At 40.6% G+C, this 26882-nt stretch overlaps 4 protein-coding genes across 9 annotated transcripts; 2 read left to right on the top strand and 2 right to left on the bottom strand.

The window, feature by feature from the left end:
- Positions 1-7: 7 nt before the first annotated feature.
- Positions 8-15419, bottom strand: arsg (arylsulfatase G). Of its 2 annotated transcripts, XM_085415994.1 has the most exons (11): positions 14711-15419; positions 10627-10866; positions 6305-6540; positions 4787-4901; positions 4437-4583; positions 2898-3109; positions 2730-2810; positions 2533-2641; positions 2175-2295; positions 1193-1283; positions 8-751 (listed from the first exon to the last, which is right to left on the bottom strand). In XM_085415994.1, the coding sequence occupies exons 2-11, from the start codon at positions 10851-10853 to the stop codon at positions 471-473; spliced, it is 1620 nt and encodes a 539-aa protein (XP_085272120.1). In that variant the 5' UTR covers positions 10854-10866; positions 14711-15419; the 3' UTR covers positions 8-470. The 2 variants fall into 2 exon arrangements, with proteins under 2 accessions (XP_085272120.1, XP_085272121.1); XM_085415995.1 differs by lacking the exon at positions 2175-2295 and having other exon boundaries at positions 1193-1263.
- On the top strand, positions 13340-20223 carry LOC146663310 (monocarboxylate transporter 7-like). 3 transcript variants are annotated; one of them, XM_085415991.1, is made up of 7 exons: positions 13341-13629; positions 15458-15628; positions 17042-17267; positions 17371-17514; positions 17618-17746; positions 17968-18969; positions 19325-20223. In XM_085415991.1, exons 3-7 carry the CDS (start codon positions 17045-17047, stop codon positions 19513-19515), a joined length of 1689 nt encoding a protein of 562 aa, XP_085272117.1. In that variant the 5' UTR covers positions 13341-13629; positions 15458-15628; positions 17042-17044; the 3' UTR covers positions 19516-20223. The 3 variants fall into 3 exon arrangements, with proteins under 3 accessions (XP_085272119.1, XP_085272117.1, XP_085272118.1); XM_085415993.1 differs by lacking the exon at positions 15458-15628 and having other exon boundaries at positions 13340-13629; XM_085415992.1 differs by lacking the exons at positions 13341-13629; positions 15458-15628 and adding an exon at positions 15635-16955.
- A 17-nt stretch (positions 20224-20240) lies between these two features.
- Positions 20241-24486, bottom strand: LOC146663309 (archaemetzincin-2). Of its 2 annotated transcripts, none has more exons than XM_085415998.1 (7): positions 24355-24486; positions 23543-23621; positions 22862-23035; positions 22592-22720; positions 22218-22381; positions 21860-22036; positions 20241-21136 (listed from the first exon to the last, which is right to left on the bottom strand). In XM_085415998.1, the coding sequence occupies exons 2-7, from the start codon at positions 23619-23621 to the stop codon at positions 20981-20983; spliced, it is 879 nt and encodes a 292-aa protein (XP_085272124.1). In that variant the 5' UTR covers positions 24355-24486; the 3' UTR covers positions 20241-20980. The 2 variants fall into 2 exon arrangements, with proteins under 2 accessions (XP_085272124.1, XP_085272123.1); XM_085415997.1 differs by having other exon boundaries at positions 20245-21136; positions 23333-23621.
- On the top strand, positions 24440-26744 carry LOC146663308 (protein VCF1). 2 transcript variants are annotated; one of them, XM_085416000.1, is made up of 3 exons: positions 24440-25034; positions 25415-25520; positions 25746-26744. In XM_085416000.1, the coding sequence occupies exons 1-3, from the start codon at positions 25018-25020 to the stop codon at positions 26001-26003; spliced, it is 381 nt and encodes a 126-aa protein (XP_085272126.1). In that variant the 5' UTR covers positions 24440-25017; the 3' UTR covers positions 26004-26744. The 2 variants fall into 2 exon arrangements, with proteins under 2 accessions (XP_085272126.1, XP_085272125.1); XM_085415999.1 differs by lacking the exon at positions 24440-25034 and having other exon boundaries at positions 25041-25520.
- The last annotated feature ends 138 nt before the right edge of the window (positions 26745-26882 follow it).

The raw sequence follows: 26882 nt of genomic DNA, 5'->3' as shown, positions 1-26882 counted from the left end.
CAACAAGTTTTGTTTTGTTTGTTTTTTATTTGTAATTATATTATAAATGTTTGAATATTATAATAAAAGCCATCAAATATTCAACAAGATAACAATAAGGATCTATTTTCAGATGTTTGGTCTCCAAAATTTGATTGTCGCAACAAAAGTCTCTGCCCTAAGCCCAATCCTATCCACTAAATTTAGTATGTCTTATGATCTGATATAAGATGTGTTATTTTTCTAAAATTACTGAGAATTACTCCAGCCACTGTTTTACTAACAGGCCAAAGTTCATCCACCTACTTCTCTTTGCCCTCTCATCTTGTTTGTACATGTCCTGTAGCCTCTGGCCATTGAACCCCTTCACTAATGGCTTCTTCTACAAACAAAGTGCTAATCACATTTTTTTAAAGAGTGAGACTTGTTTCTCCAGCTGTGAGCCTGTCTTATCAGCCTCTTGTGTGAGTGTTTACATGTGAATCCCACCCTCAACCCAGCCTGGGGCAACGACAAACAGTCTGTGTCAGGTCACAGCACGGTGCTGCTGACTCGTCTGTCCTGTAATCTGCGATGGACACTGACTTGTCAGTGGCGATGTCCCATAATAGCTTCTCCCTCCTCCGAGCGATCCTCTCCGCTACCACCTGGTATTCAGTTGTCTTGACATCCAAAGGTGTTTCCTCAGCCTCATCACGCTCAAGATCAAATATTAGTGGAGGATCGTGGACCTGCTGCTTTCCTGTTTCTCCACCGCATGCTTCTGCTGCACCTATAAAGAAACAGGAATACATGCATTCCCCATAAGCCCCTTTTCGCCTACATTAAATTGAAGAGTGTTCTGAAACGCTGCTGAGTTACTACTTTAGTTCAGGGTTTAGAATTATTTAAATAAATGCAAAGATTTTTGCAAGATGATGCTTCAGGATGAGAATGAATCTGCTACAATGTAGCCTTTAGGGTTGTTTTTCTCTTTTAAACATCTGTCTGCAGAGCAGGGTCACCAGTCTGGTACCACCATGATGACATTATGTAAACCATCCACCACAGTGGTAGGGCATAACAAGCAGCACTGCAAACATATGTGAATAAACACATCATCAGCATTAGAGAAGTTTGTTTCTCAAGCTGTTTTAATAACATGACATCATGCCCGACTGTAGTGTAATGGATTGTGGATGGTGGGCACGCGTGCCCTCCATTTGACCAGTACCTGTGATGTAGAAAGCTTTGTGTCTCCCACTGCGAACTGTCTGAAGGTCACCAAACCTCCCTGCAGCACCACTGTTAGGGTGGAAGAGAAACTACAGAAAAGAAGGATTGATGTCTGCAGGCAACTCAAAAATACAACATCACTGTGAAAAGTACACTCGCAGGCCACTTGGTAATACAACTTGCTAATACCAGGCTAAACCCTCTTTGGGATTCAGAACTGCCCTAAATCTTCACGGTATAAACAATCAAAGCATTCAATAAGTTGTCAAAACTCTCAGAGATTTTGGTCCACGTCGACACGATAGTGTCAAATAGTGGCCCAGATTTGTCATCTGCATGCCCATGATGCAAACTGCTTGTTTCACCACATCCAAAAGGTGTAAGAGATTGTGAGGTTTGCGACATGGCATTTTATCCTACTTGAATGAGCTATCAGAACATGGGTACATGTGGTCATAAAAGCATGGATATAGTTAGCAACAATACTCAGGTTTTGGCATTTAAACGACTGGTACTCAATTAGTTCTCAGAGAATATAAGAAAGCATCCCTCACACTATTACACTACCAGCAGCAGACTGAACCATGGACACAAGCCAGGATCGTTCAATGCTTTTATTCTATTCAAGCCAAATTCTGACCCCGCATTTAGAGATGCTCTTCTGATAACCCCGGTTGTAATGAGTGGTTATTTGAGTTACTGTTATCTTCCCATCAGCTGGTCATTCTTCTTTGACCTATGTCATCGACAAAGCAGTGTTGACCAAAGAACTGTCGCTCACTGGATATTATCTCCTTTTCCTGGACCATTCTTTGCAAACCCTAGAGATGGTTGTGCAGGAAAATCCCAGCAGATCAGCTGTTTCTTAAATACTCAGACCAGCCTGACTGGCACTAACAACTGCTGAACAGGTGTACGTAGCAAAGTGGCCAGCAAGTGTATACAGCTAAATATAAATTCAAAGTGAATTTTTTTTTCACCTCATGGCCCAACTGTTCACCATGTAGGAGGATATTTGTGGCATCAATGCCATCATAACGTCTGTCAGAAGGGAGTGTTACCCCCGCCAGAGACAGAACAGTTGGGAAGATGTCCATACCACTGCACAAAGAGATAAGGAGTGAGTAAGCACTGTTTTTAATGGCTGGTAAAAGACTGTTGGGTGAGTCAGTAAACAAGGTTCTTCTGTACTCTTTGGCTTTATGACCGTGTAGGGTAGTCATATATTTTATAGGATCTATAAAATTGCTCATCTATATTCACAAATATATTGTATGCATACTGTATACCTATTTAAATGATATAAACTAGCCTGTGCACGCTACTAAAGTGGTGCACCTGAGCAGGGACGAGCTGGTGGTATTTGCAGGAATCCTTCCAGGCCAATAAGCCACTGTAGGCACTCTGTGACCACCCTCCCACGTAGTCTGCTTAGCTGAACCGCCACCTAGTACACAGGCAGAAAAAAATGTAAATATGATGATGCAAAGCAATAAAGTGGACGTTATACTGCTCAGGAAGCTTATTTTATTTACCTTTGCTGGTCTGCCATTTGCCTCTGAAGGGCCCTACGCTTCCTGCATACTGGCATTTCTGTTCCCATGGACCGTTGTCACCTGTAAAGAGTGTGCACACAAGGCAAGACATTCAAGACAGTATTACAGGCTTTGTCAGAATATCAGACATGAATCCAGGTGACCAACCAGTGAACCAGATGAGTGTATTGTCTCTGTCTGTGGCCTCAGAAGCATTCTTTATTGCCCCAACCAGACTATCCAGCTCTCGCAGACTGGCAGCATACACTCCACTATTTGGGTGATTATCAGTGGTAGGGGCATCTGGAGATAGTGGAGGGGCCAAGGGGACGTGCATATGAGCAAGTGCTATGTAGAGCAGATAAGGTTGTCCTCGCTCACTGAAAATACAATTAATAAAAGGAAACTGTGTCAAAAAAATAAGGCTGGCGGATGCTGCATTGAAAAAATAAACTATTGGCTTACAAGCAGATTTGTATTAAAGGTAAATGACCTGACAAACTCTTCATTCACTGACTGCCAAATACTATTTCAGACACTTGTCACAGCAACATAACAGTAATCCTGGACAAACACAGTTATGGGGTACTTGGAGAGCAGCCATCAGCGGTGTATTTCCTGCTGATGATGCCTCAGGATATCTGCCATGCTATTGTGCTGTATTGTGCTTCATTCAAAAGCTCCAAACCAGCTTCTACATCAGAATTACCCATTTTTACTCATGCTTAAACTGAAACAAAACCATGTCTGTCAAAAAACAAGCAGTTCTGTGCTTGCAATTAAATTTTTCCATCCAAAACACAGCATTATCAACTTAAAAGAGCTTCACTGATAAAAAACAAACAAACAAAAAAACCCTTCTATGTCTTTACAGCTCATTACTTACAATCACAGCTACACTCGTTCAAATGATGCAGTCATGTAACATAAAGGCATGTTTTTTGTTATGTTTGTAAATTTAATATAGCATATTTCAAAAATATATACTCTACTGCTCTGTTAGCAGGCTATATTCTGTTATTAACAATTTCCATCAGGAATGGTTCAGAAGTCATAATGCACACCACAGAGCCATACTAAAACATTGTGGTAATGTTCTTTCATTACGATAAACATAGACAACTGTGTAGACTGCAGCAGTTTCTCCTTTTGTCATCCAAGGCAATCAACTACAGATGTCTGCAAGAGCTACCTGGTTTCACCCCCCCACCGTGTGTCGACAGAGGATCCACAGTACATGCATATCCTCAGGCAATAAAGCAGCATTTTGAAACACTGTTCAGATCAAGCCGATGATAAAAGCCTCACGTGGAATCATTCAAAGAGAATCATATGCACAGACATAGTAACAGACAACAGTTTCTATTGTTGTGGAAGTAATGCGTGAAACTCTAAATCACATCAGATTTCACTTCTTAACTTTCACACACACGCATATTGTCTAAAGAAAGATGTAACATACCTGGCTGTAGGGAACTAGGGCATTTTTGGCTCTGACACATGGTTGCAAAATAAGGCTCAGGAAACGCTGTGCTGCTTTAATGTACATTTTTTTACAGCATATTTGCACTACAGTAACCTTTCTAAACTTAACACAGGTAACTCAGGAGGTGCAAATATGTTTTTAGCTCATACAGTTCTGTACTGGGTTCAACCCAGTACTAGGAAGGTGTAAGGTCTGTGTAAATTAGTGCAACCTCATTGTACCTTGCATTGTGTATAATCCGGAGTGCAGCAGACTTGTATTGCTCTGTTAGTGTCCACAGGTCAAGCGGCTGCTCCACAATAGTGCTATTTTCAATCAGAGGAAGGCCGATTCTGGAATAACAACCTCCATGTATGTTCCTCTTCAATCTAGAGCACAAAAGCAATAGATTGTAATAAAACGACATTTCGCTTGGTGAGGCCTTGGAAGAAAGAACTGGCATCCATTCATGGTTGTTATAGTATAGTAAAAAAAAAATACTTCTAATAAATAAATAGCTACTTGCAAAGTATTGCTAGTCACTGTGCAACCTATACTTTCATTATTGTGTGACACTGTCACAGTACTACACCTGATCACTTGTGGTCCATGTGAGTCACAGGGGAGGCACTGGGGCAGGTTATATCCTGGGATATCAGTACATCCCATGTCATTACTGAAGGGAATACCTAAGTAGTAGTCAAAACCTGCACAAGAGATATAGAAAATATTGCAAATATTGATCAAAGTATCAGCATGTTATCACCTTACCATAAAAAAGGTCTTATCTCTCAACTCTCTACACATGTCCTTATGGTAACTAGAGTAGTCAGGTATTTTTCCCTGCACTACCTGTTTATACCTGCCTGAGCACAAGGCTAGTCAGTGCTTTAAAGATGCTGATGTGAAACTTTTGTGGTTGTGGTGCAGGGAAGGGGATGGGACAGGGGCAGTTGTAAGTCTGTCCTGTGTGTTGTCAGGTGCAAATATGTTGTCTCACTAGACACAGCTGGTTGGAGGACGTGATTAGTGACCCTGTGCAGTCTGCTCCCTGCAGTGAGGTTGGGAAATGTTTCACAGATACCAAACAACAAAACTTAAGTGGAAAGATACAGCATTGTGCAACAGGAAAACTGTCTACATTAACCCACTGATCACTGTTTTATGTGAAACACACAAAAAGTATCGAATGCTCAACTGCTAGATAAATTCCTGCACATTAATTTTTTCAGCATTTCTTCTGGCTGTACTGCTGCCGTTTTGCTAACTCTTAGCAGCTCTTAGCAGCTGACTATACACTCTTATACTTCTATAAATTCTCAAAGTATAGAATAGCTTGTGGTTTCCAGTTGAAACATACAATTTACTGTGATTTAGAACAGAGTTTTTGAAACCTTATCAGTACATTTAAATAAAATTGCGTATCAAATTGTGTATCAAAGGTTTACATATTGAAGTGACAAAAGCAAAAGTCTAATATACTGTCATGGTAAAAGAAAGCACAGTGTGTGTCGTTTCAAAGGTTTTAAAGGTAGAATGGTTTAGTTTTGTGATGTTAAATGTGAACAAAGACTTCTGCATTGATGTACCAAAGTATTGCAGAGTGAAATGTGAGGCCATCTGTCTGACAGCTTGTCCAACACATTACAGTGATCCCACATGTAGCAGCATATCCACATCAGAATGACTGACAAAGACAAAATCAAGATGTTATAATGGCCCAGTCAAATTCCAGACCTCAACCTGACTAAAATACTATGTTGGGGCATTAAAAGAGCTGTGCATAAACCTCAGCAACCTTTGAAAGCGAGGGAAGACAACATGGGGGACAAAGTCACACAGAAAATGAATATTTAAAATTATTGCTGCTAAAGGTGATTCTATAAGCTATTAAACCATGGACTACACTTATTTTTTAAACACTGCTTCCACATTTTGGCTCAGTTTTTGTTAAATGAATAATGACACAGTGTAATATATCATTATATTATTTTATTATATTATATTATTATGCTTATATTTTGCACTTAAATAGTTCTTATCTAAAACTAACTGCTATTTTTTCCACTACATGAAGTTGACAGACACTTTGCTTAAATGTCCCACATACCTCTGTTAGTTGGACTGTATAGTCCATTGTGTCCAAGATGCCATTTCCCAATCATGGCAGTGTGATATCCTGCCTTGTGTAGTAGCTGGGGTAAGGTAACTTCAGACAGAGGCAGGCCAGCTAGAGACTTCACCCCGAAGTTGTGAGTCACCCCGTTTCTTAGGCCATAACGACCTGTCAGGATAGCAGCACGGGACGGAGAGCATGTCGAAGCTGGGGAGTGGAAGTCGGTCATTCTAGAGAATTAAAAACATAAAAATATTTTATCGTCATACCATCTTGTGGTTTTGTGTTATTCTTGAATTTTTTAAGTTTCTGTTTAGTTTTCATTATTATTCTAACCACATCAAGCTTCACTTTTTCTTTATTTCACTGTCATTTTAGTGAAATTTTCTTGCAAAATCACTGACTTCTGATTTTATTATTCTATTTCCCAGACTGTGTTCCCTGTTTTGTTTATGTATCTGTGCTTCATAACTTTCATTGTCTCTTTCATCTTGGTTAATGTGCAGGAGTCTTCTTGTCTCAATATTATCTGACTTTTGGTTGTTGGCAGGTTTACAATGGAGAGTTCTTTTTAGTGTCTAGTTCTAGCTATCCTGCATGGCTTTGTGACTGTATGCATCTCTCATACTGACTCCTCTTGTTATGAACCGTTTCCTTGTGTGTTCTGCTCTGTGTTATCTGTGTAAATACATGATCAAGATGCTTTTATGTCCTGTGTTTCACGTTTTCTGGATTTCTGTTTGTTCCGGTGTTGCCTGATGCCTTCTGTCATGCTTTCTTGTTGTTGTGCTTCCACTTTTGTTCCTTTTCCCATGGTCTGTGTGAGAACTTTGTCTTTAAAAGGACTCACAAATAAAGGCTCCACTTGTAACTTAACTTCCTGCCTCAAAGTCTTCCTCTAACATAATATCCCATATATTTTCTCTATGGACTTCAGGTCAAGCAAACTGGCTTGCTAATCAAACAGTAATAACATGGTCAACAATTTATTTGGTAGTAGTTTTGGCATTGCTGCTGTGACGGCCAAATCCATGGCCACACTCTAAAGTCGGTAACGCTTGTGTATTTTCATTTCTTCATTTGAACACAATAACACATTTTAGTTTCCAATAAGTTTATTGATTGGTTTGGATACATTTGTTCCATTTGCAAGCGCGCACATTTAGGTTATGTATTCATACCAGTTCATTATTTTGTTTGACTTCTGACTAACTACTTACCTGCCATCATCCCTGGGAGTTGCCGGACAAAAGGGGGTGGACATGGTTTGAAACCACTAAATACAAAGAGCGATAATTGGACCGCACCACCACTTCCTGCTGAAGGGGAGAATGTGTATTTTCTTTAATTTAAAAAAAGCTTTTGTATTTGATTAGATATTTGAGTTTAGGGTTCAGTGGTTTTGATTTTCTTCTTTGGTGTTTAGTTTATAAACAAACCACGCAGTACTGCATCATTTTCGTGGTTTATAATTGTGTTTTGTCTAGTTACCCCTCGTGTGTCATAGTGGTCTGATCAGCCATTATATATACCCTTGTGTGTCATTTCCTGTTAGGTCAGTTATGTTTGTTTGGGCAGTTGCTTGGTTTGTTAAATTTGCAGTCTTTGCCTGAGCTTCGATTTGTTTCTTTGATCTCTTTTATGAGCTCAACATTTGGTATTTTTGTAAATATGATTTTTGGGGTTAAATAAATGGAAACCCTATTTTCTATTCATTCCTTTGAGTCCTCCTGCTTTTTCAACTTGGTCCATCACAGTTGCCATGTGCTATGCCTTGTTGGAAAAGGAAATCAGCATCTCCATAAAGAATGTCAATAGATGGAGGGCTCAAAAATGACTAAGCTGATTGTGGATTTCATCAAACACACTGAACCATCCGCCACCAATATGAGAAGATAGTATGGCACTCAAAATCACAGACTCCCACCGGACTTGTATTCTTAATCTCTCTGGTGTTCCTCTAGAGTGCAGGTCCTCGATTTCTAAACACAATATTGACTTTTGTCTAAAAAGAGAATTTTGGGCCACTGAACAACAGTCCGCTTACTTTTCCCCTGAGCTCAGATAAGATTAGACTTAATTAGAAATGCAAAGGTCACAGCTCTTTTTCAGAAGACAGCAATGTGTGCTACCTCTTGATGCACTGACAAAATCTTCACTCCACTCCTTGTAATGCTCTGGAGGTTGGAACCATCCCTGTTGCTTGTACATCTTTTCCTGTGACACTAATTATTAACTAATTGTGGTAGTGTGGTTAATAATAATTACTTATTATTAATCTCTAGCTCAGTTCCAGAGCATGCCTTCATCCTGTGTTGCTCACCTCAAACCCAACCGGCCGTGACAGATGGCTGCCCCTCCATGAGCCTAGCTCTGCTAGAAGTTTCTTCCTGTTAAAAGAGCATTTTTCCATCCCACTGTTGCCAAAGCGCTTACTTAATTGAATTGTCCCCTCCAGTCCACCTTCCATTAATATTCTTTGATACAGTACCCTGTGAACACCAAGCCTTTTTAGCCTTAATGACTGTCAAAGCAGCAGTATTCTCCATCACTGAGTTTACTAGTACTGAACTATACAGTGGGGCAAAAAAGTATTTAGTCAGCCACCGATTGTGCAAGTTCCCCCACTTAAAATGATGACAGAGGTCAGTAATTTGCACCAGAGGTACACTTCAACTGTGAGAGACGGAATGTGAAAAAAAAATCCATGAATTCACATGGTAGGATTTGTAAAGAATTTATCCGTAAATTGGGGTGGAAAATAAGTATTTGGTCACCTCAAACATGGAAAATCTCTGGCTCTCACAGACCTGTAACGTCTTCTGTAAGAAGCTTTTCTGTCCCCACTCGTTACCTGTATGAATGGCACCTGTTTGAACTCATCATCTGTATAAAAGACACCTGTCCACAGCCTCAAACAGTCAGACTCCAAACTCCACCATGGCCAAGACCAAAGAGCTTTCGAAGGACACCAGGAAAAGTATTGTAGACTTGCACCAGACTAGGAAGAGTGAATCTACAATAGGCAAGCAGCTTGGTGTGAAAAAATCAACTGTGGGAGCAATCATCAGAAAATAGAAGACATACAAGACCACTGATAATCTCCCTCGATCTGGGGCTCCACGCAAGATCTCATCCCGTGGGGTCAAAATGATCATGAGAATGGTGAGCAAAGATCCCAGAACCACACGGGGGGACCTGGTGAATGACCTGCAGAGAGCTGGGACCAAAGTAACAAAGGTCACCATCAGTAACACACTACAACGGCAGGGAATCAAATCCCGCAGTGCCAGACGTGTTCCGCTGCTGAAGCCAGTGCATGTCCAGGCCCGTCTGAAGTTTGCCAGAGAGCACATGGATGATACAGCAGAGGATTGGGAGAATGTCATGTGGTCAGATGAAACCAAAGTAGAACTTTTTGGTATAAACTCAACTCGTCGTGTTTGGAGGAAGAAGAATACTGAGTTGCATCCCAAGAACACCATACCTACTGTGAAGCATGGGGGTGGAAACATCATGCTATGGGGCTGTTTTTCTGCCAAGGGGACAGGACGACTGATCCGTGTTAAGGACAGAATGAATGGGGCCATGTATCGTGAGATTTTGAGCCAAAACCTCCTTCCATCAGTGAGAACTTTGAAGATGAAACGAGGCTGGGTCTTCCAACATGACAATGATCCAAGACACACCGCCCGGGCAACAAAGGAGTGGCTCCGTAAGAAGCATTTGAAAGTCCTGGAGTGGCCTAGCCAGTCTCCAGACCTCAACCCCATAGAAAATCTATGGCGGGAGTTGAAAGTCCGTGTTGCTCGGCGACAGCCCCAAAACATCACTGCTCTCGAGAAGATCTGCATGGAGGAATGGGCCAAAATACCAGCTACTGTGTGTGCAAACCTGGTAAAGACCTATAGTAAACGTTTGACCTCTGTTATTGCCAACAAAGGTTATGTTACAAAGTATTGAGTTGTATTTTTGTTATTGACCAAATACTTATTTGCCACCCTGATTTACGAATAAATTCTTTACAAATCCTACCATGTGGATTCATGGATTTTTTTTTCACATTCTGTCTCTCACAGTTGAAGTGTACCTCTGGTGCAAATTACTGACCTCTGTCATCATTTTAGGTGGGGGAACTTGCACAATCGGTGGCTGACTAAATACTTTTTTGCCCCACTGTATATGCTGGTGTACTGTGCCTCAGATAATAGTATTGAAATACTGACATCAAAAACACCCAAGGGTAGAAACATCCGTCTGATACATAATGAATATAAAATAAGAAAAGGTTCATAGATCTGAATCAAATTCTGTACCGTAGTCCTTGCAGGGCCATCAGGTTGAGGTAAGGTGTGTTGTTTGCCCTCTCTTCGAGCTGATTAGCATCCAGATCACCCCAGCCAATGTCATCTGCCAGTATGATGATGAAATTGGGTTTTTCTTTGGGTTTATCAGCTGTGGGTCCATGCTGGGACACTGTGTGGAGCAGCAGCCCGAATAGCAGCATTGCAGCAGGAGGAAGCTGGGGTGTGCCCTCCGCCATTTTGAATCAAAACCTGCAAAAGATTACTTGCAATTATAACCTTAATTCCCCAAAAAGGGATGCTTTGTAATAATAAAAACAGAAAGCAATGATCTACAAATCTAAAAGCCCATATTCTAATCACAATAGAAAAAATAGAGCAAAGAAAACATAGAAATATTTCACAAAGACTGTTTGTTCACTTTGAATTGTATGGCAGCAACACAGAGACTGAAAAGGAAGGAACAAGACTGAAAATCAATATGCTCGTGATAGCTCCTCCGTCATGGTCGTGGATCTTTTCACTCAGCATTTTCAGTTATGGACTAAGATTTATATTGTTTAGTATTCTGAGTTATTAGTTCTAATTTTTTTATCCATGGATTGTAGATATCAATGGTGTGCTGCTTTGTTTTTATCCTTAGGCTGTAGTTTAGTTCTTGGTTTTAGTTTGTTTACGTTCTCTTCCTTTTTGTTATGTCTCCCTCTGCATTTCCTGACACCTAACACAGAGAAGTCTCCTTTTCTGCGTTCAGTGTTCTCCCGTTTTAGTTACTTCCTGTTTTATTTTGGTAAACTTTGTCCCAGGTGTTTAGCTTTCGGCTTTACTTTCCCAAGTCTTGTTTCCGTGATTGGTCCCAACTATGCTCCCACCTGTTTCCTCTTCTTTGTCGTCGTCTGAATGTCCCCTTGTTTCTTGTCATTTCTTTCCCACTTGGTAGTGTGTTGTCCTTGTTCCACGTCCACTAGTGATTATTGGTTGTTGATTATTAGCTCAGCTTTTGATGTAATAGTTCCATAATAAACCTGCCTCTGGAGCTTATTTTCTATCAAGAGTCCTACATTTTGGTCCACATACTTCCCACCACACTGCCAAATCGTGACAGCCTCAGGAGGAAGTGCATTAAAATCTGCATATGCAGGTTAAAGCTCTACTGTACAAAGTAGAACCAGTGTTTGCACATGATCCAGAAACGCTGCTGTCTGCTCTGGGCAAAAGTGAAATTAAAATGGACTCAGGCAAAGTGAAAAACTGTTCTTTGGTCAGACAAATCAAAATTTGAAATTTTTTTTGGAAGACATGGACATCAAACAAAGGACTATCTGGCTTGTTATCAGTGCTTGGTTCAAAAACCTGCAACTCTGATGGTACATGGATGCATCAGTTCTTATGGAATTGTCAGCTTACACACTTTAAAAAGCAGCATCACTGCTGAAGGGTATATACAAGTTTTAGAGCAACATCCAGATGACATTTTTTTCAGTGAAGTCTTTGTATATTTGAGCACGATGAAGATAAACCACGCACTGCAACGATTACAGCAGCATGACTTCATAGGAGAAGAGATCAGGTGCTGAAGTGAAGACCTTTCACCAGCTGAAAACATCTGGCACACCATGACAGGAAAAATGTGACAAAAACGACCCAGTACAATGTGACCATATTTCTCTCTCAAATGTCCAGCAGCTGGTCTCCTCAGATTATGAGCTGTTGTTAAAAGAAGACTTGATGCTACAGAATGGTGAAAATGCTAGACATCCCTGTGTATCAACACAGCACATCAATAATACAGCTTTATTAACTATCAGGCATTGACCAGTGCTACTAGTTTTAAATCTGAGTGTTTGTGACTGTTGTGCAGTCTAGGATCAGAGTATTATAAACTAGCATGGACCAAGATGCCGCTATGTTTAAGCTTCTATGGAAAATTACTAACTACATTTCAAGATTTTGCAGAGTAAGCTTACACAGAATAAAGAGATCAGTCGATCCAAATTACCTTAAATCATTTCAAAACCTGTTACATATCCTGTAATAAGAGACGCGATCTCTCTAATCATGCAGGTAGTGTTCCTGTTGCAACCCACTTTTTATCAAAGCAGCCTAGTTTGTTGAGGGCAAATCAGTTAGCCTCTGATCACAACCCGTGCTCAACTTTCTGCTTCATCACACCAGCACGTGTGATGTTTGTCTAGTTCCTAACAGTTTTAAGATGGTATCAGCATTTGTGGTTAAGAATTAATCAACAAAAAAGCTGAAATTTTATAGGTGCATCAAAAGAGTCGTCAGTAAGCCCACTGGGTCAGATGTCAGTGAGTAAAATCTTTTGGCATAGAGCAGCAGAGTTAGTTCCTTGGACAGTATTTGTTTTTTAAAGAATCCTTAAGAAAAAAACAAGTATTACATTATGTATGAATGGACAATGTAACTGTAGAAGGATACCCTAAAAAGTGCAATCCTTAATTCAGGTAAATGGCAGTCATCACTTTTTAACCAAACAAAGTTTAGGGATTTAAAAAACAAACAAACAACAAATCTGTACTTTTCTGATTTGACAAAACGTTTTTCAAATATTCAAGCCTGAGGTTGGGCACAAACTCCCAGTCTGTCTCTCTCTCTCTGGCCAGCTATTAACTCAGAGCACCGCTCAAACAACACCCCAAGTTAAAGAACTTTGTGTGTGTATGTGTGTTTAGTTTGCCGGGGTACTATGAAGAACTGGCTGCAACCAGATCTCTTTAACCCCTTCTTCCACCCCCCACCCCGTTCTCGTTCATGAATGTCAGCTTTTATCTGATACAGCATGCTTGTACACGTGCTTACATATATGTAATATATGTCAGTGTGGGTGTCTGTGTACACGTGTGTGTCCTTGTGAGAGAAAAAAAACGCCTGTGGAAATATGTGCACCATAAGTTAGCTTAAGTTTGAAAGTTTATTGACGTCGCTCGCGCGCCACTTACGGGACTATAGCAACGAGCGAAGACAGGACCCTCTGAAAGTAGCTTCTTACAGGTGAGACAGCTCACTCCGACTTATTACAGCCATGTCATTACAAACGAATACGTTCGCTTTTAATTAGCTACTTCAAATAATTTTCCGGCCAACACGCGACGCACAAATACTTACAAACTATTTGTGAGCACTTATTTAGACGTTATTGCCCAAGGGTATCACGCGCCCCCGCAGACGGACCGGATTGCGTCAGTCGCACGAGAACGGACCGTTGGGGTGGGGCACCCAAAGGTTAACATTACCACCCGCGTCTCTGGCTCTTAATTTAAAGTTATTTCTTTACAGCTAAATATTGTTCAGTGGTCAATTTCCGGCTGTAATTAAACCGTTCTATTTTATGTTATTTAATTTTAAAGCACATATATATCATATTTCTCTATTAATTTGGATCCACACAAAGACGATAAAGGTAGAAAAATTTCAAACGCCTGAAAAAACCCCAAAAGAAAAAAAACAAAACAAGCTGCAGTCTGTGGTTGTCAGTTAGTATTTTTCAACGCCTTAAACATGTCTAAATGTCGATTATATCCTTCGGGATTAGTTTCGTCTTGTGACTACTTTCCTTGATGCATTTGATAATATTTAAGAAACGGATCACTTAGGTTATGAAATGATACTTTTAAAGAGCCGAACCATTTGTGCGTACTGATTAAACATTAGTTAATTTGTTAGTAAATTAGTTAAATGTTGACCTTTAAAAAACAGTTTATTAAAATCAGTTTTATTTATATATCACCAAATCACAAAAACAGCCCCCTTGAGAGGTTTTATATTGTAGTTTACCCTACAATATATATATAATGTATATTATTACAAGAATAACAGAGAGAAAATCCGAACAGTCAGACAGTGGGAAGGAAAAACTCCCTTTTAACAGGAAGAAATCTCTGGCAGAACCAAGCTCAGGGAGGGCAATCCATCTGCCACAACTGGTTGAGGGTGACTCACCAGCTATTTTATTAGGTACACAAGACCAAAAACCAAAAACTATCCCCCACACCATTACAGTACAACCACCACCAATCTTTTATGTTGTTTATGCAAATTCTAACTCTACCATGTGAATCAAGACTTATCTGACCTGGCAAAATTTTTCCAATCTTCTATTGTCCAGTTTGGACATGAGTGACACCCAGTGTGGTCTTCTGCTGCTTTAGCCCATCTGCTTCAAGGTTTGATGTGCTGTTCATCCATAGATGTTTATTTGCATACCTTGGCTCTAACAAGTGGTTACGTTATTGCTGCCTTCCTATCAGCTCAAAGCAGTCTGGCCAATCTAATCTGACCTCTGTAAAGCCCAGAGATGATTGTGTGGGAAAATCCCTGCAGACCAGGCCATCTGGCACTAACAACCATGCCAGGATCAAAGTCAGTTAAATCAACTTTCTTCTCCATTCTGATGCTCAGTGACCATGTCTACAATCCTAAATACACTGAATTTCTGCTATGTGATTGGCTGAGTTAACAGCCAATCACATGTTCTACTGCTTGAGTTAACAAGCAGTTTATCTAATAAAGGGATGTGTAAGCATATGTATAAAATTAAAATGTTAATGGAAGATTCACTGAACAGCTTAGTAAGTGTCACAAAATATATGTTAAAATGTTTTTATTTTATTTTATTAGTCCTTTATTTATCCAGGTAAAAAATCTCATTGAGATTAAAAATCTAATTTTCAAGAGAGACCTGGCATCATGGCAACAACAGTCAAAATGTGATCCATTGATGTGCTTGTGTGTGTTTGCTTTTGCATGTAATAATAAAGAATATGCATGATGACAGACTTTTATCATTCTGGTCATTCACTGATATTTACATGTTTTACAGAAAAGAATACAGAGTAATTGTGTGGCTCAAGAGTTGGGAGTTCGCCTTGCCGGTTCGAGCCCCAGCGTGGACAGTCTCGGTCGTTGTGTCCTTGGGCAAGACACTTCACCCGTTGCCTACTGGTGGTGGTCAGAGGGCCCGGTGGCGCCAGTTTCCGGCAGCCTCGCCTCGGTCAGTGCGCCCCAGGGCGGCTGTGGCTACACACATCACCAGTGTGTGAATGTGTGTGTGAATGGGTGGATGACTGGATGTGTAAAGCGCTTTGGGGTCCTTAGGGACTAGTAATAGTAACTAGCCATTTACCATTTAACTGAAAATTTACAGCAGGTGTACAGAATGCCATAGTTGTTTGTTTGTTTGTTTTTCAACAATATATGACATGTAATATGAGAAGCCTGTATATCAAAAACAGGATTTACACTATGCTTAACATACCAGCACAGCTTATGAAGGCTAGGTTCAGAAATTTTACAAAATCTGGTAGGAGGGGGATACTTACACAACAGGTTTGCAGCTCTGGAGAGTTATGAGGTCAAACAAACCACGCTGGAGATTATAAATCCAAACACAGGTAGGTTGGGAGACCTGGGAATCCCATAAAAAATACTCAGATGCATGGAAAATGTATAATTCCTGCACATAATTTCACAAAGGAGCTGTATTTCTATATCACCTGGTGGTACATTTAAGGATTTAGGATTTAATCTGTCATTATTGCTTCACTTTTTTCTCCCGTTCTTACAAAAATAAAAACATATTTGCTCAGCTTCATTAATAATTGATCAGGGAGAATGGAGAGACTGAACTTCAGCGGCTGTTGCCTTTCCCCCTCCTGACCATCTTTTGTTGCAGCACTGCCAGTGTTTGTACATTAAACAGATGTCCGTAAGAATGTACAGAGAGACTTTATTTAAGAGGCAAGCAGCTAAAGAAAGACCGATATAAAAGAGGGTGTAACACTATATGAACTTCTACTGGAAACACCAGCCAGTTATCAAGTCAGCTGATTTGAGTAATTTGACAAGGATCAGGCTTACCACCTCTTACTCAGACTGTCTGTGATCAGAAGAGGAACACTTCAAAAAGCTGTGACTCAGTCCTCACAGAGCTGAAGCTGGCTTTTGTGCGGCAGGTACCTACAGCACCACAGCAGCGCGTGCGCCCCCTGATGCTGGATCGTTTATTGCTAGAAGAAAAAAAAAGGCAACTCGCTTCTCCTTACATTTACCGCTCAGGCTGCCGAACGAGAGCAATTTCCAGTTTAAGATGAATTTTCCCCGAATGCGTCATTAAAGTATTCCTGCCGGTTTGTGTGAGCGAAACGGAATTGTGGGTTTGATCTGTAATTACTTACAGCGAGTCCCGGCCAGTGTCCTGCGGCTATGGGCGCATTCTCGTTCCGCTCGTGTTGACGCGTCAGAGCGCCTCTACAGTAACAGTCCAGCATTTGTTGCCACTCTACTTTGTGTTTTTGTCTTAATTCGATCATCCATTCAAAGTACGCACATTTGATTTATTATTATTATTACTTTTTTTTTAATTGATTACTTTGCAGTTATGCTAATCCGCTGTTTTTCTTTCCAGGGCATGGGATTGAGTGGTTTCTTGGGGCCCAATGTGTACTCGGAGGTCCCCGACGGTGGCTGGGGATGGGTGGTGGCTGTGGCATTTTTCTTGGTGGAGGTGTTCACCTATGGCACCATCAAAAGCTTTGGCATCTTCCTCCAGAACTTGATAGATGAGTTTGGAGAGACCAACAGTCGAGTCTCCTGGATTGTTTCCATTAGTGTGTTTGTCATGGCATTCAATGGTAAGCACATGTGTTGTTGCTATGTGGCTGCAGCTTTAAAAAACTTAACATTACATGCGTACAAAAATAACATTGAAATAATGAGAATCGCTGTACCACTTAGCACCTTTTGCTTCCATGATGACCAACCGCTTTGGCTTTCAACTTGTTGTCATGACTGGAGGACTGCTTATTACTTCTGGCACCATCGCCACCATCTTTACCAGCTCCATAAACCAAATCTACATCACCTACGGATTAGTTGCAGGTATTCATTTAGTCACTTTTTCACTACTTTTCCACTTCAAAAAACTTTGCACACAATGCTGTTATTCTTTGAATTTCTTGTACATATTTATTCAACTGTTCAGGCATGGGTTACTGTCTGACCTTCCTCCCCACGGTGACCATCCTTTCTCAGTATTTCAACCATCGGCGATCTCTGGCCACTGCTGTCGCTTCTACTGGAGAGTCCCTGTCAATGTTTGCTTTGGCACCAGGTGGGATGTTTTTTATAAAGACGCTTTAAAGACAAGTGTGAGTGACAGGGGTTAGAAAAAACGTGATTAATATTCCCAAATAATATCAAGAAAAGATTACAGTTTGCAACAGTTTCAACATCACATTTTCATTTCATAAGCCAGATCTTGAACATTACATACTTAATACTCATGCAGATTTGTTTGTGGACACTCATGGAATGCCTCTTCTTCCCTCTTAGCCTTTGCAGCATTAAGGGACCATATTGGCTGGAGAAATACCATGGCAGTATTAGGAGCTTTGCAAAGCGTCATCATCATCTGTGGCGCATTGCTTCGGCCGATAATTATTAAACCCAATGAGACGCTGAAACCAGAGGCTGACACCTTAACCTTAAAAGATCTGAGCAAACATAATGACTGTACAGAGGGCACAACTTCAGGGGTCTCTGTGACAAACAAGGCATTCTCTGATCAAAATACCTTCTGCAGTTTGACTAACGAGCTAACTACAGGCTCTGTGAGCACTGCAGACTCTGGTGTTCAGTCTCTAAGTGACACTGACAGCGGCAAGCAACAGGAGACATCTTTACCTCACAAAGAAGCAAAGGTGGAGATTGAACGGGAACAACTGGAAGAAAGCAAGGGAGAAATAAAAACATCTGAAAAAGAGGAAAAAACAAGCAGAGATGCAGAAAAACAAGCGATGAAAGAGGAACTAAACAATGCAGCTGACAAAAAGTTATCTGAAAACAATTCCAAACTCTTGGACTTCTCCATCCTCAAAGAGTGCAGCTTCATTTTCTATTCTCTCTTTGGACTGTTTGCCACTCTGGGCTTTTTCGCTCCACAGCTCTACATCATCCAGCTGAGTGAGAGTCGAGGAGTCGAAAAGGACCACGCGACTTACATGCTCTCCACCATAGCCGTGGCTGAAATCTTAGGCCGATTCTCTATTGGATGGATCCTCACACGGAGGCAGTTTAGGAAGAAGAAGCTTTTGGTGCTTTTAGCCTGTGTGATTACACTGACTGTGGTGCTGGTGGGATTTACTTTGGTCACAGAGTTTTACGGCCTAGCTGTGTGCTGTGCTCTCTACGGGTTCTTCCTGGGAACTGTGGTGTGCACCCACATTCCTCTGCTGGCTGAGGATGATGTGGTGGGCATAGAGAGGATGACTTCAGCTGCTGGCGTCTATGTTTTCATCCAGAGCTTTGCTGGGCTGGCAGGACCACCACTTGGAGGTACTGAGGAATGACATATTTACTGGACATAACCTCCAGGATCAACTTTACTACAAATGATACTATATCTTAAAACAATATATATTTTAGTAGTGAAAAACACACATGTTCATTTATGGGATTTATGGGAATCTTATACTTGTAGTTACAACTCATAATCTTGCAAAATACACACAAACCAAAAGTATAAAGTTTGGCTGGATCATCTAGATCAGGATATTTGATTCAGTCCCTGCAGAACATGACAAGACACAATGCAATTGCTTCCAGCCTTTGTTTAAGATGAGTACATAGACCTTTTGACAAGCTGGCTTTTTAGTTCTTACTTCTACCTCTATTCTCCTTTGCTCCTCAGGCATGCTGGTGGACATGACCCATAACTATGGATCAGCCTTCTACTCTTGTGCAGCTGGCATGGCTCTGAGTGCTTTGTTCCTGGGTTTGGTGAAGCCTTCTAAGAGAGGATTTTCCTGTATGAGGAGAAGACGCTCTGAAAGCAATGCAGCCCACAAGGAGGAGAGTGAAGAGCAAACTGAGGAGAACTAGAGATCCAAATGATTTCTCTGACTTTGACACTAAGTGATGTAGAGGGTGTTTTACCTTTTAAGCTGATGTAAAATGAGAGTAATAAAGGGTTCAAGCCATAGAACGGTAGTTAAAGGCTAATGCTGATAAACTGTAACAGCATGAATACACTGAAGAGAAAGACGCTTACTAAGTGCTTAAAATCTGCCTTTGTAGGTCTGGTTTCTGAGAGCAATCTCAAAAATTTTTAGACCACAGTATCTAAGTAATAATTGTGCCTTAATTACCTGATATACCAAACAGTGTTTTTAACAGTGTCAGTACCTTTAAATTATCTTTGAAGAAGCTTCATTTAGTCTTGCACTTAATGGATGGCAGTGACAAAGGGTACACTCAGAGTGATTAAGCGTTAAGGGAGGTGTCTTAGTTTGACAGGAGACTTTAACACTGACGCTCAATAATTACCTCAGTGATCAGTTCAATAACAATAGCCAGACAAAATGTGATGCTAATGTTGCAGCAAGAACAATCAGTTGCACAGATCTTTGTTACACTTGTTATGGGAAATACCTGAAGCTCAGGACAATTTGATTATATGTGTTTTACTTGCAATCAAATCAAACTGTCACTTAGTTAACGGTGCACTGCTATTTAATACGGGATGTCAACCCGCAAACAATTTTTATATCAAAAACATGTTTGTTCGTAATAAAGCAACACTGTGAAACAGACAGGTGAACGTGGTTTATTCTCTAAAACCCAGCAGACAAACTGACAACATGTTCATTCACTGAACACAACATTTATTTGAAAACATGCAAATTAATCCCAGAATGCACAGATACACTGACAGAAAAGAAATTTGCTGGCTTAGTCTTCCAAAACCTGTAAACCTATAAATGCTAACATTATATGATAAATCTTATATACATACTACATGTTTAATTGAATTTACATTGTGCAAACACAGGTTTCCAAAGTGCTACCATCACGTCATTAAGTAAAATAGAGTTGTTTAGTGTTTTAGTCTATGATTTTAAGTGCTTTCTAAGCATCACATTGCACTGGGGGCAATATTTTTCAGATTGAAGGAGCTGAAAAATAAACCACTGACCTTCTGATCAGTAGATGACCCACTCAACCACGCAAGATGCCCATTACATATGGTTTTGGGCTTTAATCAGCACAGTTCAGTAGACTATTTACAGTGGCTAGCCAATACTTAGACTTTTGATACATAAAATCTACTTTGATAATCAAACAGCAACACAAATGTTAAGAACAGAAAAAAATTGGATGGAGGGTGTAAGAAAGCACTCTCAAGTACCTTCATCAAAACACCAAATGACGGAGGAGGTACGGCTTTCTATTACTCCAGTAGTGTTAGACCTGAAGAATAAACATTTTTGGGATTGTAAAAAGTGCTTGTATGACTGAGTGGATGAATGCAATTTATAAAGTGCTCAAATAGAGTAAAAAAGAACTATTATTGATCCTTTTCCAGTATTTCCAAACACCTGCAGACCCAAAGTTTGGATGCATTAAAGGCTTCGGTGGGTTTTGTAAAGTGAGGTGTGGTATGACTGGCTGATGCCTTCACTGATGTTTGAGTCTGATCCTCGTCCATCCAGTGAAGTAAGGCCTGATAAACAGTAAAAAAAAAGGTTAACTGATGTTTATTATATTATTTTATATTATTCAAAATATAAATATTATAAAAATATTATAAATATTAAAAATAAATATTATTTATTTTTTATGATTTTTATTTGATGTATTTCTGTGTATCTTTCCATTTTTTATTTTTATATGCATTTTCAATACTGTGTGGGAGATTCTTGCATTCTTGCTTTGACAGTGACTGTTACCAGATGCTTCATAAACAACAAATAAGTGCAGTGTGATGACATTTCCACAAAACGTGGAAAACAAAATAAAGTACGAGAAAAAAAACGCCAAGTTAAAAATCAAGCCGGCACTGTGAAGCAGCCTGTGTGAAATATGTTTTTTACTATCTACTTGCTCAGCGCATTGGGGTCAAAATTCAGTCTGATTTAAAGGCCCACTGTGAACTCAAGCATGTCAGGTAGGCTGAGGACACAGTGCAGCGCATAGATTTAGCTAGAATCTGAAATAATCAATATTTTTAACCCATGACCCCACATCAAATAAGTACTCAGATGAACTCTCACTATTCCAGCACAGAGTATACAAAGACTATATCTTTGTTAAAATAACAATGGTCTGATAAACTCCAATTAATGTCTTGCTGGTGCTGTATTTATTCAATAACCAAATAGTAAAGAGAGTAAAGGGATTAATATTGTAATTATCTCCTTGTCTTCAGCAATCAATGTGTCATTACCTTGTATCTTTCAGCTATATTGAAGCCGATTGCGAACTGCAGTTTGCGAAGGCAGATGGGACAAAAGTCCAAGGGCCTTCGATCAGACTCATCGAGGTGGTTGGAGCCTTGCATGACACAGCTCAACCACTGGCAATGTGAGATTCCAAACATGTGGCCGATCTCGTGAGTCATTGTCTGGAGCAGAAACACTAAAGTTACAATGAAGACTAAAAACAGACACAAGAGTGAAGGTTTACAAGGGTCTATGGAAATAAGTGCTTTGATAAGACATGTTGATACAAGTGGGCAGATCATGACCACTGGCAAACCAACAATAACTAAATACATTAAGTAAACTGAGATGTTTCTTAGTAACCTTGCAGGATCGAAGCAGCAGAGAGCTAGTGATCGGTGGAGTGTAATAGCCGTCAAACACAGAATAATCCTTCTGCCTTGGCTGAAGATGCTTCTTCAGCCTTCCAGCATAACTTCTCTTATAGAAGTTGTCATCATATCTGGCAAAACTGAAAATGCCCATTCCTGTACACATTTAGGAAAAATTTGAGGAAAGGAAACAGGAAGCTATCTCCCCTCTAATGTATTTCACTTTAGCACTATCTAGTGGCTACTCAGTCACATTGCATCACACACAAAAAAACTAAGCATCTCCTCCCCAATGCTCATGGAACAAATTGCATCAAGACGGATTTGTGTTTGAATAACCTAGTGCTTTGCTTTTAGAAACCTCACCCTCTGTCAGAGAAGCTTGTCCAAAGACAAAGTTCCATGAATCTTTGGGGTAGAGGTCAATCATTGTGATTCCAACAATACAAAAAGCATCTTTTGGTTTCCTCTTCTTCAGAAATTGTAGCAGATCGCCTTTAGTTAAAGAGAAAAACAGTACTGACAAAGAAAATTGCACCAACCCAGATTGACACTGCAAGGAAAATGTCCAAAGTCACTAACTGATATGGAAAAATGTTAAATGTACGTTTTTTGTTTTTATTTTTAAGTCATTACCAGTAAGGATTTGAAGGTTGTAAGAGTTACTGTTGACCCTGAAAGAGCACTTTGTTTCAGACACTGCAACTGCTGGAAGCAACTTCACAGAAAGCCCGTAGAAGAAGGCTTGGCAGTAATCTCGCAGCCACTCCATATACTGGTCTGTCTGGGCAGCAACTTCTCCAAAAGAACCTACAACAAACAAAGTGCAGAATTAAGCCTAAGCAACCAAGTGGCATGCTGAATTTGGAGACCACACCCTTTTGTTGCACACACTAGACATACTTTACCCATTTGTAATGCCCAAAATTAACTGACTATAGTTTTTTCTTTCTCATTTTTTCTTCTCATGCTCTCTATGTCCACTGCTAAGGGCATCAACTGAAAGCTACTGAATCCTGTAAGAAACATTTCACAACTCCCCACACATACTCCGCTAGAACTGAGAGAAATAGAGATTCTGAGTACATGATATGCAGATATGCACACCTATGGTTTGAATATAAATAGTACTCTGGCTTTCATTTGGGGTCTTGCGATAAGGCTTTCTGTAAAAGGCCTCAAAGTCTTCGGGCTCCTCGGGGTGAGCGAGGATCCAGTCAGAGTCAGAGTGCACGGTGAGGAGTTGGAAAAGGGAACCCGGCTGCCCAGCGTGGAATCCTTCCTCCAGAAGGCGCTTTTCTTCTTTTGTGTACTTACTATAAACCTTAGTTAAATACTGAGAATTGGAGACCAAAGCTGTATGGAGTTTCTCTGGAGTGTACTGGATCACCTTCATCTGCAGGAGAAATGCATTGCATTAACTTGAATTACCCTGCAGACAAGACAATGTTTTTTCCCATCTTTTATCCCCCCATCACATAAATTGATTCTTTTTACTCCTTTTACATGGATGTCTTGCTCTCTTTGGATGCATGTGGCAAGGAAAAGTTTGACATTTTGAGAAATGTATTTGTAAATGTTTTTGCTTTCTTGCCGAGAGTTAGATAGGAGGACTGATCCACTCTAGTGTTTTGTGATAAACATTAAGCCACCAAGAGATCAAAGTAAGCTAAACTAAAATTAAAAGGGAGTGACTGCACCTGGCCAAAACAATTACAATTACGGTCCGACTACTTTGGATTCTCTGAAGGGAGGTACTGTGTGTAAAATGGCTGTACTTCCTGAACAGTTATTCTAACTCTTTTGTCAAACCCCTTCAATATAAAAGCTAAATACTTATGCACTAATTGTAGGCTAATTATATCAGGTCAGTCCAGTTCTGTCAGCAGCTAAATAGCGGAGACTGGAAGAAGAGAAAACCATTATCACACATTAATAGCAGCTACATTACATTACAGTAAATATAAACTCACAAGCTAGCTTAATGCTATATGATATTTTCTAAAGAATAGTTAGCAAACGCGTTTTTGCACTTTTGTTCGACACACAATAAAAAAACACTTAAAACACTTAAAAGTACAAATAAGGCAAATGGGTCAATAGGGAAGGATACAATAATGAGAAAATACCTTAACCGACACTTCTATTTGTTCACACCGGAAGCTATATTTACGTCATGTAAACAGAGGGGCGGGGTTAAAGAAAAAAGAAAGCTCGCAGTCGCGATTGTCTTCCAAAAGACTTCGGAGTATCACGTATTGTAGTGCAGACATTAAAATCAGATTTATCGTAAACTTGCCGGTCTGGTTTCTCGTAGCGGACTGTTGCAAACTAAAGAGAACAATTCAACACGCTTATTGGCAAGTAGACGTCATACGAAAGCGGAAGAACTTTCGGTTAGTGCAGCTAAAGTTAGCTAGATAAGTGGCTACTCAAACGGTAGCAGGTAGCAGCTAGCGGGCTAGCTTGCTTCTTTGCTGTCATGACCGGGGCTCCTCGAGATTTCACAGCGTAAACGAGAATACCTAGCAACTTGCTTGTTAGCTTTTATTCGTTCGGCTAAATTTGTGGCCCCGCCGAGACGCTGGCAGAGCGGAGATTTTTTGCTTTCCTGTGGCTACCGGTGCTTCTTCAGCCGGCTGAAGATAGCTCGTTTTACACACCCTGGACTTCCCAGTGAGATGAGAGAGAGCAGCATTGCCAAAGCATTTAAATAAGACATCTTAACCCGGCTGACAAGGAGTGTCAACCTTTCTGTTTGCCAAAAATAAGCATCCGATAAGACTGGAGAAATGCTGACTGACAGCAGGTAAAGACGAGAACATATATTTTCACAATATTTCACAATTATTTATTATAGGATCATCACCATATGGAAAAATACACTGAGTTATTATGTCATTGTAATTCAATGTTATGACTAAGTCACATTTTTCAGGCATCCAAGTTCTAGTCATATAATATAGCTTCATACAGACCCCAGTAAAGCTGTGTAAGTCTGTATGGTCTCATAGTACCAGTGCCACATGCCTGTTCATATAACTGCTTCAGCCTGTGTTGCTATTTTTGGTTCCTCGTCATGTACTCTCTTTCTGATACTCTTGGCTTCCTCCGCCCAATCTGTCTCCCCCTCCCTGCATCATTTCTGTCACACAATCTCTCTGTTCCTTGCATCGCTGTTTTGTACAGGAAAAGGCACCATAGCTGCGACAGCGAGGAAGACCAACAGCTGAGGCCTCAGGCCAAGAGGTCAGGAGGGGGTCCCTCGTTGCTTGTATCAGATTTGGACTCAGAGGTGAGACACATACATAGATTGTGGATTTGCTCCTGATTGTCTATAAAAGTTGACGTCTTTTACTTTATAATGTAAATCTTGCTGCATTTTTGCAGATAGAGCACGTGTCTTGGGATCACATACAGTGCGCCGCTGTCAGAAAGAGCTTAGACCGTCTTTATTCACAGGCTGTGCATCCATCTGTGAAGCTGCTGTTCAGACTCCAACTCTGTTCTGTGTTTGCAGTCTTCCAGCAGTGACAGCAGCAATGGGATCAGCAGTCCAGAGAGAGCAATAGTGGCCACCACCAGACCATGCATACACAGCCAAAACAGCTGCAGGACCCAGGACCCCGTCAGCCCAAAGCCCGAAGTCTCTGCCAGCTCCTTGCCGCACGGTTTCCATGGTGACGGAAGAAGTGTCTCATATGACTACATCAACAGAGTCCTGAGGGAGGCGCACTTCAGCAGTCTGCAGACCAGAGGACGACCAGGGTCGACATGACCGTGACCTCCGGCCCTCGCCCGACCTTGCCTCCTGACCATTTTGTCCCTCACCCATCAGTGTCAACACTGCTGGCATGATGGTGCCTCCCAGAAAGCCTCAATAACACCATGGGGTCAGGTGTAAGGCGATGATGTGTAGGGAATAGGGTTGCAACAGTATGAGATTTTCACTGTCTCTGAAAATATTATGGTATTACAAAGTTCTTATCATTATTATTATTAATAACAACTTTTTTATTGATTGAAATGTATGTGGCATGATAACTTTCAGTTGTCGTACCATCGCACACGACATATTATGAAAACAGCATACAGCTGCAACCCCACTGGGGAGGTTTATGGATCCTGGGCTCATCCCCACCTCGACATGTACCATTTGTCAAGATCATAAGCACATCCGCCTTTCCATGGCCCAGCCACTGTGGTTTTCTGTGCAGTATCGATGTGTACGTGTGGATTTGTGTGTATGTGTGTGTGTATGCATGCACCCCGTGCACTTTATGAAGAGGTCTCCTTCTCTTTACATGCGTGCGTCGATGCGTGAACATTTTCATTGGTGCTAATCACAAGAAAAGTGTGATGATGATGATGATCCAAAGTGCTTGCAGAACTAAATAAAGCTAAGCACTTTACTCTGGAAGTCTTTCTGTTTACTCTTGACTGGGACAGTCGGTCGCTTGTTTCCATCAGAGAAGTGGGAGTTATTGTGATCCCATATGGAGAAGGCCAATGGATTCACTCCTAAGGAGCACGATCAATACAATCCATTAAAGAATATTTTAGGCTTTGTTTTCTCTAACCAAAGCTATAAAGTTAGAGCATTCTACTTTTTGCAGTCACTGGCTAAATGAATCTAAAATGTCTAGGTGTGGTTGGT

This window comes from Rhamphochromis longiceps, linkage group LG8 (assembly GCF_057381845.1).
Source record: "Rhamphochromis longiceps isolate RC_006_pf linkage group LG8, R_longiceps_female_GT1.1, whole genome shotgun sequence".
In the NCBI taxonomy this organism is placed as follows: Eukaryota; Metazoa; Chordata; class Actinopteri; order Cichliformes; family Cichlidae; genus Rhamphochromis; species Rhamphochromis longiceps.
The sequence above is the reverse complement of the archived record's forward strand: the minus strand, read 5'-3'. Positions and strand labels throughout refer to the sequence as shown.